Source organism: Spea bombifrons, chromosome 10 (genome assembly GCF_027358695.1).
Source record: "Spea bombifrons isolate aSpeBom1 chromosome 10, aSpeBom1.2.pri, whole genome shotgun sequence".
Classification (NCBI taxonomy): Eukaryota; Metazoa; Chordata; class Amphibia; order Anura; family Pelobatidae; genus Spea; species Spea bombifrons.
In genome coordinates, this window is record NC_071096.1 from 3,286,049 (window position 1) to 3,297,179 (window position 11,131).

Consider the following 11,131-nt stretch of genomic DNA (forward strand, 5'->3'; position numbering starts at 1 on the left):
TTTTTTAAATAAAAGAAAGAAAATTAGATGATATGATAAAAAAAAAAAAATGGTATATGAAAAAAGCCCTTCTTGTCCTGGAAAAAAAAACCCCCAATATATAATTTGTCTGGGTGCACTAAATAGGAGAGCAGAAAAGACTCGACAAGACTAGTTGCTTAACGACGATTCAATAGAAAATTGGAACTGCAACTTTAAACCCAATTTTTGTTTTGCTTAAATTATTATTTATTTATATATATATATATATATATATATATATATATATATATATATATATATATATATATATGTGTGTGTGTGTGTGTTTGTTTGTAACGTCATGTTGCGTTTTAAGACTATCCCCGTAAGGGTTGAGTAAGCACTCGGAATGAACGCAGGGACTTTGCCCCGTCGGTGTCGTAGGGGAAGAATTTGTCGAGGTGTGTCTACCGGCCGTCTCCTGATATAGAGGAGGATCGATGGGCGTTTATCGGAATTGTGCTTATTAAAGGAGTTTATACAAACTTTTATTCCCTCCATCTGTATCTCAGGCTGCTCCTCCCCACAACGGAACCTGTGATCCGGATACTGAGTATTTGCGCCACGGAAGATGCTGCGTGAAATGCCCCGCCGGTGAGTAGAAACAAACTTTTGTTTTCCCCCCGTTTTATTTAGCACAGGACGGAATGGGATCTGAGCTGTGGCCACGAATCAGTAGCTGCTTCCAGGGGGTCTGATGTTGCTAATTTACCCCCCCCCCCAATTTTTTTTAAAAAAATAAATAAATAATGGAAGATGCCCCGTGGCCAGGGGCTGATAAAGTGAGTTGTGAAAATTGTCTTTTTTGGTCCATTTTTTCCCCCTCTTGTATTTCTCTGTCCATAGAATAGAGGTCCTACTGCACTCTGTATAATCCATAACGTCACGGCCACCGATTTAATGTGATTTCAGGTACTTATGTGGAAGAACAATGCCTGACCGACCACGAGATGGGACGGTGCACAAGATGCACCTACGGGGAAGATTATACCGCGTACCCTAGTGGAATTGACCACTGCGTTTCGTGTGACAGATGCAGTTTTGGTAAGGAGCGTGAGTGCACTGAATCTGACATGGCCACGGTTGGTTTCTCGCTGTAAGATGAGAGAGAGAGGGATGACCATGGCAGCGAAGAGGGACAGGGAGAGAGAGAGAGAGAGAGAGAGAGAGAGAGGCTGTTGAGAACATAGAGGATGGAGGGGAGAGAGAGCCATTGCGAAAAGACAAAATGAAACCGGAAGAAAGGACAGGGAGAAGGGGAGGGCATAGAATTCGGAGGCAATAGAAGGGAGAGGAATGCATAAGAGGAATGGATAAAATCAGTAGCGTACCTAAAGGGGGAGGTCGGCCCCGGGTGCCACTTATCAGGGGCTGTTGCGATGGCCGCCGAACGCGGTGCTGCAGCTTAATGCCATGGCGCCGGTGCACTGTGAATTGGATAAACCAATGGAGTTAGTGTTTATGGGCAGCGTTGGCACGGGCCGGCTGCTTCAGGGGCAGAGGCCTACCACGTCAATGTCTGGCTCATTATATACTGATGGGAGTTATGCTGCACTACTGTCAATGTCTGCCTTAGTATATAGTAATGGGACTTTTTCTGTATCATATCTGTTCTGTAAATGTTATTTATTTAAACTTTTTTTCCGGTTGACATAATTTACAAATTTGTGAAATCAATATTCTTGCCAACATTAATTGTTTTTTGTGTGTGTGGGGGGTGCCACATACAGGATCCGCCCCGGGTGCCAGATAGGTACGCCCCTGATAAAATAAGATAAAAGCAGATGGAGGCACAGATTTGAGTGAGAGAGGAGAGAGGACAGGTAAAACGGGCAGAGAGAGAGGATAGCTTTTGTGGGGTTATTGGGGGGGGGGGATATCTGAAGACTTGCTGAACATTCTGTTCATGGACTTCTGTTTGTTGCAGACAAAGAGCTGGTGAAACCCTGTACGCGGACGTCGAATACAGTGTGTCGCTGCAAACGTGGCAGATTCTGCCCGAACGGATCTTGTGAAGTTTGCTTAACTTGTAAAAGGTAACTTTGGTGCAGCAAACGCTAATAATGAGAATGCCAAAAACCCCCGAAATTACACCAAACGAATCCGGCCAAGGAAAAACCGAGCCGCCGTGCGCATCCTGCTGCCGTTTCACCCGCTATGCCCTCAGCCGGCTGGAGCCAATCTGCTGTCAGACTGATATTATTATTACTTAGAACGTTCTTCTACAATACGATGGCCATCAATTTATACAGGCCTATGGGGTGATCTGTCTCTATGACATCATTTAGAATGTCATTACAAAAATAGTTATGTACAATTTTATTGATTTATATGGAAGATTCTAATTACACAGAATCAAATTTCAATGCTCAGTTTAAACACACTATATTTTTTTTTGGGTGGGGGGGGGCAATTTTGTTTTATGTCCGGATTTATTTATTTTTGGATTTTAGGTGCCCTGGGCGTGTAAAGCTTGAATGCAACGACACTTCGGACACCATTTGTGAAGATATTCTTCCAGACACCACTCAAAACCCTGCCGTTTGTAAGTAAAATGTTTATCGTGACCCTGGGCGTAAAGATTTTAATCGTCAAATCGATATATTTAGCCTATTTTTTTTATTCTTCTAGCCTTCACAGCACCACCCACCAAGGACACGGACACTACGTGGATTATATATCCCTGTAAGTTAAAATGCAAATCAAACGAGAACAAAAGCATAGATGGGAATGTTTTTTTTTGGTAAATAATGCTTTGTAGGATTTGGTAAATATTTTTGTTTCCATAATTTTGAAAGAATAGGATATTTTCTTAAGACCCTGACATTTTTTAAATAAAATGTCCATTTTTTAAATTGTAATGTTTATGCATCCCTGAGCCTGAAGTTGATCTTATTCTTTTCAGGTTTGGGAATCGTTGTAGCCTTTGTAATTGGTGTCGGCATATTTGTATGTTGCAAGAAAAAAGGTAGGGGCCTGCATGAGTCTGTGGTGTGTTTTTCACATATAACGATGATGTAGCAGATGATTATTCCTCCCCCGTTATGTTGCTGATTGTTACTGATTGGTTTAGGCAGCTTTTGTAAGGGTCGGGGAGGATACAACTTTTGTACCAGAGGTTGAACAGATAAAGTGGCTGCGATCTCTGTCTGTTAGGAAAACTTTAAATTATAAATCTCCAGATCAACTACACTGACAAAAAAAAAAAACTCACGGGTTATAGGTCATTTAAATTAAAGGGGAAGTCCCATGGAAAGGGATCTTTTTCCCTTGAGTATATCCCCCAACACTGCATTCAGTAATTACCCCCCCCAGCACTGTATACAGTAATTAACCCCCTCCCAATAAACTCCCTTTATCTGCAGACCTGGAGCCGCCATTTGTTATCAGTCATGTAATATTTTGGGTGACTTTCCCTCTCAAACACCACACTGAGCCGATGCTTTATGGCAATGCTCATGAAGTCCGTTCCCCCATAGACTTTCATTAGAATGCCTAGGTGGATGATTAAGACTGAGCCATTCTATTATTCCCCACAGGCAGTATGATAAGTCGGGGGTTTGTCTAGTAGATTTGGCTCAGATAACGAGGCCTCATACGAATGACTAATATGCAGCTTCAAGGGGCAAGAACTACACCCGGGGTAAAAAGGAAAAACGGCAGAATATTTGTAAAAAAAAACAAAAAAAAAAGATTTTATTATTGTTTTGAGTTGGTGTGAATTCAATTAAACTGTTTAGGTGATTTCCTCTTTAACCCCTTCAGGACCGGGATTTTTAAGCTAGGGTGTCGCTAAAGGACCGGAGCCGTTTTTGTGTTTTTGCCATGTCTTTCTTCAACTGTAATTTTTCTCTTATCAATTGGTGCACCCACACAAATCATATATTGTTTTTTTCAGCACAAGTAGGGCTTTCATTTGAAACCATATTAAGCTGGGTAGTACATTGTTTTATTTGAAATAAACTGGAAAAAGTGGGGAAAAAATGAAAAAAACGCATTTTTTTACAGTTTTGTATACATACAAATTGCACACACATTGAACCAATGGGAAAAAAATATCCCAAATATATTCATTAAGTTGTCCTGATTTGGAAACCACCCAACATGGCCAGGATTTTTATCTATTTTGACCAGTATAGGGCAAATATTGCAAGGCATGCATTACGTTTTTGAAATGTAATTTTTTTCAAATTTGGCATGGTAGTCTAATAACTGCAATAGTTGTCACAGATACTGATTATCCCCCCAAAATTATATGTTTATGAACAGTAGATAAGTCAAGGTGTACAACAAGGGTCATTTTGACACTTTTCAAACAGGGATTTTATCACCAATTGCTGCCAAATTTTGAGGTATTTTTATATTTTTTTGGTTTTTTTGCATATGTTGCAATGTTGGTTTAGATTTTATATTATATTTTGTATAGAATATGTGCAACTGCAGAAAAAAACACCAAATTGTGTTCACCAACATCCCCCGGTTCCAACAATGCCTCACATGCATGGTTCATGCAATTTTTGAGGAAGCTATGAGGGCAAAACTGGAACATGCGCATTTTCGTTTTCACATTTGGAATTTTCAGAAATTGGTTTCCTGGGCCCATATCCCATTTGGGACATTTTGGAAGCCCCCCACTGTAAATAACCCCATAAAAGTATATATTTATGAACAGTAGACAAGTCAAGGTGTTCAACTAGGGTAGTTTTGACAGTTTTCAGTTAGCCATTTCTTCACTGATGTCTGCCAAACTTCACAGGGAAATTATTTTATTGCGTTTTTAACGCATACATTTCAATGTTGCACTGAATTTCTTGCACAGCATAAGTGCAACAGTGGAAGAAAGCACCACATTTTGTTCACCAACATCCCATGAGTCCAACAAGGCCTCACATGCATGGTTCATGCATTATTTGAGGAAGCTATGAGGGCAAAACTGGAACATGTGCATTTACATTTTTTTAAATATTTTTTTTTATCAGATTGCTTGTAAGTGACAGGTTTAGGCCGCTGACATCAATCAGGGAGACCGATCAATAATCAGCGACTTAAAATGTCACCGACAAGTGACCAGGTAATAATTATGATTTTTTCATTTATTAATAATTTGTGTTTTTTCATAATTACCCTAGATGACCCCTCTCTCTTTGTAGAGCAGGGTCATCCGTGGGCTGTCATAATGATCCGATCACTCCTATTGGCCAGGAGCGATCTGATCAGCCCAGCATTTGACCTGGAAGCACCCTGGACTTTCAGGTCAGTGCTGTTATTTTTTTTATTATAATTATTATTTTATTAATTTTTTTAAATTTATTTTTTAATTTTTTTTTTTTATTATTATTATTTACATTTTTTTTTTACTCTTTCAATGCTGATGCTCCATTGAAGCACAGCATTGACTGGTATTTAGTCCCCACAAGCTTGTGGGGACTAATATTAACCCTTGCAATGCTGCGATGGGGGTCATACACAATCGCAGCATTGAAGGGGTTAATTGAGGAAGAGGGGGGTAGGGGTTAACTGAGGAAGGGTGAGGGTGGGGGGGCTGGTCTCCACACTCATGTGGAGACCAAAGAACCCTGTCTCCCTGTCCCTGAAGCTGCCTCTGGCAGCTGGGACACAATCTCCAACAGACTGGAGATTGTAGGGGAGGAGTCTCTCTGATCAGTCCTACAGGACTGATCAGAGGACTTCTGGGGGCTCGTTTTTGCTGTTGCTGGTCTGCCTGGGCTTCCAGACAGACCACCAGCAGCAGAGCACCCTACAAAACGGGAATTAACCCCTTCAATGCCGCGATCGCGGCATTCAATGCCGCGATCGCGGCATTTAAGGGGTTAACGCTGCACTGACGCTCTCATGGAGCGATCAGGCAGCTGGGGGGTGTTGTGTCAGGTCCCCACACTTGTGTGGGGAACCATTCAACACCCCCCCCCTTCCCTGAAGCTGCCTGTGGCAGCTGAAACCGCGATTGCAGATCTTTCTGCAATCGCTGTTTCTGCCTACAAAATCACTCCGTGGGAGTGATCGTAGGCTTGGGGGCGGGTTTAGAGAGGCTGTGCTGTCTGCCCAGGACTCCTGGGCAGACAGTAGCAGCAGCGCCTCCGCGATCACCGCGATCGTGGTGATGTGGGGGGCGTTTTTTGGAGGAGACGTACCTGGTACGTCCCGGTCTACCGGTGACCAGTAACCAGGAAGTACCAGGTACGTCCCGGTGCTGAAGGGGTTAAACAAATCTGTATTGTTTTGGGGATTTCAGATCCATAAATGTTTGTTTTTTTCCCCCACAGTTTGTCAACCAGGCGCAAAAAAGGTAAGACTTAATTCTTCTAAAATATCAGTTTACTAACTTTTAATAGATTTAGTTATATAACAGCATGTTAAATAATAATTAAAATCATATATGGGTCACTTCCCAGTAGCCAAAATATTATTGGCTACATTTTTTGCCCCCTTCAGGCCCGAGGGGGTTTTCATAACCAAAGGACCAAAATATATTTTTGTCAATTTTACTATAGGTTTGTTCAGCCATGATTCCCCTTTCCCATACTTGATGCACAGATTATACATTATTTTGCTCAGGGGAAGCAGGGCCTTCTTTTAAAATCACAGAAATACATAAAACATTATTAGTTATGATAGATTAAAAAAAAACAAAATCAAATTTTTACAATCTTGCTTAAATTGTCTTCTGTACTGTAGGTAGCACAGCTGAACAATGACACAATTTACGTTCACAACATCTTATTAATAAAAACATATATACATCTTTTTATGGATTTTAATGTTACATATTACCCCATATTACATATTTTTTTGTATTATTGACTTTATAGTGGAAGGGACACTTAATTTTATATATATATATATATATATATATATATATATATATATATATATATATATATATATATTTCTTTTTGCACTGTTTCTAGTGCACTATGGCTCAAAATCCCTTAAGGGATCCCTCGTTTTTATGGCTCCCAATCAACCCCCCCCCTCCTTTTACTGTGATCAGCAAGCAGGGCTCCATCGGAAGAACTATCAAATATCATTACTAATGCCACATGTTTCAGAACACATTTTATGTTGCGTTCTTTTAACAGATTTTAGACAGCGGGACGACCTCGCTGACCGATGTTAGCGTTGATGGAAGAACCTCAACGCCTTTGCAACAGAAGAAAACCGGTGAAGGGAACCGCTCTTTTTCAGAAGTATGCCACTAGGAAACCTGACGATCTGTACCAATTGGTTTAGAACTCTTAAGAACACGATTACCAGATATGATTTTGGCTTTTCTCCTAGGAGGTCGTATCCACCGATGTTGAGCGTGAAAGCCTTCTTCAGGCTTCCAAGGCTGACACCTCTGCGTCTTCTAAGTCGGAGCGCCTCGGATTTCCACCCGGACAGGTATAGGAACCGAGAGAAGGACAGAATGTTATCATACAGAGGGCTGCGCCTTATGATTGGCAGGCCACGTACTTTATAAGGACAAACGGTTGTTAATACGCTTTTCAGCCTTAAAAGTGTGGTTTGGGGTGTATCCAGGAGAGATACGGGTCATGAGGAGAACGTTGGATGGCCACCAATATTGTAAGTGTAAAGTGCTTTTGCCCATCTGTCCTGTTTGCCTTATGCAAGATCTCCGCCAGCAAATCAATCGCCATGTCCTACGGCGAGGATGAGAAACAGCTTGGGTGGGTTTGACCTACTCCGTATCTGAGCGTTCACTAGTTTCATTTATCTCAATTAGGGATCACCAGGGGGTCAAGGCCACCAAGTTAACCCTTTGGTGTGTGTGTCTTCTTTTACTCTGTTCATTAATCCAGACGCCTTATTGTGTCACAGCAGAGCTTGTCCACGGAAGGTGAGGATGCAGAAGCGCCTTCGCACGACTCGACCAGCAACCACCCATCGCAGCAAAGTCTTGGTACCGGTACCAGCAGTAACTGCTGCGGAGGAGAAAACCCGCGCGAAACAAATGACCAAAACGCACAAGCGGTAAGTCTTCTGGACAGCCTTGGTGGGGAAAGCTAACTGGGTGAATACATCACAAAAATAAAATAAAAAAGCCACCCAAAGTTTGATTCTCAAATCAGAGATATCACCTGTAATAAAGCATAAAAGAACCGTCCTTACCAAGATGTGACTCTGTACCCTGTAGAATCATATTCATGTCATGAAAAAGAAGAAGAATGGGGTTTATTTACACCGTTCATTTACAGAGCCCTTTCCTGCTGTTTCTACACACATTATTGGGGCATTTAGGGCTGTAGAAACAGTTCCGCTTGGAAGATACTCGGGCTGCTGTTCTCCGTGCCAGCTTGTCTGGCTTCTCTTTAAAATCAACCAAATCTAGGGGGTTAATCCCAAGACATCTACTAAGGTAGTCGCGTTTATTACTCGTATGCGACCATTGAATCCCCCAAAGACTTGACTCCTTGTGTTTTTGCTCTGCAGGCTTCCGCCAGTGAATCGGATGACCAAAGAAAGTTAACTGCAGAGGGTAAGAACGAAGCCACCAAAGTGAAGCCAAACCCCCCATGAATCAGATGAAAACTAAGTAAAAAGCTCAGAACTTGTGTCCAAAATACGCAGGTCCACATTCTCATTCCTTCCCACATTCTCATTCACGCTCTCCAAATGTTTTCTCTATGACCTCTTCCGCTTCTGAATCTTCTTCTACGTTTTATCTTCTCACTTCAGTCTGCTATCTTCATCTCCGCAGACGTAACCCGGTAATCCTCCAATCAGGCAGAGGACGTCAGTGGTAGTAGTAATATTGGTGTATTTTTAGTAGTAGTATTAAAACTAATACTACTAAAGTATTTTTATATAGCGCCATCACATTCTGCAGCGCTGTACAAAGGGTAGACAGGACATAACAATTGCTATATATCTTAACACGATGACGTACAGAAACAGGTGAGGACCCGATACTTATTATAACTATAGTAATACTAATACTGTTAGTAGTAGCATTAATATTAGTAGTATTTTTAGCAGTAGTACTCGTAAGCTTGTGTCCTCGCCTGTTTCTGTAAATTGTTTGTTTTATACCCCTTCTTGTGTCCTGTTTACACATTGTACAGTGCTACGGAATATGATGGTGCTATATATTAGTAGTAGTAGTAGTAGTATTATTGTTCATAACGCGTAGTAATGTCTGTAAGTTGCGTTTTTTCATCTTCCGTTTCGGCTTTAGCAGATATTACCCTTAGATTGTGGATGGCTGATCTCAGTCCGGCAGATGCTCGGCTAACCAGGTGATGGTGGCAGGACTATCGTTTTTTGTTAGGACGGGTAACCAGATTTCTTTTTTCTTTGTGTCTCCTCCAGATTGGACTCGCTGTTTCCATTGCTTTATAAGGAACGTGCCTAAAAAGAACTGGAACAGCTTCATGAGAACGCTTCACCCGAATGAGAGAATCATCGAGGTTTGCGACCACGACTATCCCAGTAACGTCGAAGAACGCAATTACCAAATGCTGAGGCAGTGGAGGGAGGAGGTCGCATGCAAAGCTTCTATTAAAGTCCTCCTGGACAGTCTCCACAAAATACACCTGAATGCATGCAGGGAGAATGTTATAAATGAGCTGCGTCTTGAAAAGATACCGATTAGTTAACGTTGTCTCCAAAGGATTTTAATACGGACCCGACACGTTTTGGCTGCCTTTACTGCACAAAATTTGGATTACCTTTTGGAACCAAAACGATTTGCTTGAATAATGTCTGAAGACAATCTCAGGGATCTCGGGGTCATACAGTCCGGTGCCGACTCCTTCCTGGTCTACGCTGTGGGGGATAATATGTACGATGTTATGAGTGTTATGGCTCATATCCATGCTTGAATATTGGGGTCTAGATGTCCGGGTATGGGGATACATTACAGGCTGTGTGCCCAATGGATCTGAGCCCCAAGGGGCTGAAGGAACAGCGACAGACTTGGTTCATTTACAGATTGAATCTTTGCAGATATTATATTTTATTATTATATTTCCTGCACATGGATTATATCTCCAGGCTGAACTTGATGTCGTTTCTCAGCCTCTGTAACTATTTAATATTTACTGCAACGGAAGGATTTCTTGTATTACATTGTGTTATTTTGCACCAGGTTGTGTTTCCTTAGGTTTTGTTCCTCTTAAAGGATCCCCAGATAAGTTCTGCATCATGTAGAGAGAGGTAACAGAAAGCTGCCCATCGTTTTATTCATCGCCATAAACACAGAGACCAGGAATTAGTCCTGTCATTCATCCAAAGCCCCTCCTCTTTGTATAACATTGCCGCAATCTGTCCGCCTACAACCACACCCACATTTCATTTTAATACACAGTAATGGCCATAGTGATGAGAGGGAGGTGTGATGGGAGCGAGGTCCCTTTTTAAACTGCAAAACCTTATCGGTAAAGCCCCTTCAGTGAGGAACAGCACCTTTTAAACTGAGCTGGTGAACAAAGTTATTTTGAAAGTTCTGAAGTTTTACAAATATTTTTAAGCTGCTTTACATAAATGTTTTTTTTTGTTAATAATGTAACCGTAAGCTAATTGCCTTGTATAGTATACACTTTTCTTTTAGACAAGACCAAAGACTGATTAAGGTTTGAGAGAACTAAATGGGGGGCCGGGCCGGTCTCCTGGTGGACTGTTGGTCTGTATGTGTAAAGCTTGACAGGAGGAAACTTCAGTTAAAAGTTTTGGTGAGAATCCTGAAGGATTTGGTGAACAGATCGTGGGATCTCATTACGGCTTTTGCACTTAAACTGGGACGTTAATGCCAATGAAGTAATGCGGATGCTTCAAACGTTTGTCGTCACGGCTCGCGTGATGACTGTTTGTTTTAAGCAAAACCCGCTGCGGAAATGTTTTTGAATGAAGCCAAGAGTTCTAGCCCATTTTGGCCTTGGCAGACTATGCATTAGCCTAAGGAGGCAAGTCCTCTGCGGCATAACAGGGACCCAATCGCTGATCAGGCTCCCTATAACGCCACTTAAGTTAAAAGGGAGCCCACTCATGTCCCTAGCCGGCCCACTAACACTATGAAGGTCTGTTTTAAGAAGAAGAAAAAAAACCCTTAACGCGCGTACCGTTCTTTGAATGAAATGCACAGATTGCA

General features: G+C 41.7%; 1 protein-coding gene across 1 annotated transcript; it reads left to right on the forward strand.

Annotated features, from left to right (window-relative positions):
- The first annotated feature begins 857 nt into the window (after nucleotides 1-857).
- Nucleotides 858-9,641, forward strand: LOC128467565 (tumor necrosis factor receptor superfamily member 10B-like). The gene is made up of 11 exons (XM_053449227.1): nucleotides 858-1,065; nucleotides 1,949-2,057; nucleotides 2,475-2,566; nucleotides 2,653-2,706; nucleotides 2,927-2,989; nucleotides 6,306-6,328; nucleotides 7,122-7,229; nucleotides 7,321-7,425; nucleotides 7,867-8,016; nucleotides 8,476-8,521; nucleotides 9,355-9,641. The coding sequence occupies exons 1-11, from the start codon at nucleotides 972-974 to the stop codon at nucleotides 9,639-9,641; spliced, it is 1,131 nt and encodes a 376-aa protein (XP_053305202.1). The 5' UTR covers nucleotides 858-971.
- Nucleotides 9,642-11,131: the final 1,490 nt, after the last annotated feature.

Coding starts and splice junctions, on each gene's coding strand:
- LOC128467565 (XM_053449227.1), top strand. CDS start 972: ATGGGACGGTGCACAAGATGCACCTACGGGGAAGATTATACCGCGTAC. Junction 1,066..1,948: donor GTGTGACAGATGCAGTTTTG/GTAAGGAGCGTG, acceptor TGTTTGTTGCAG/ACAAAGAGCTGGTGAAACCC. Junction 8,017..8,475: donor ATGACCAAAACGCACAAGCG/GTAAGTCTTCTG, acceptor TTTGCTCTGCAG/GCTTCCGCCAGTGAATCGGA.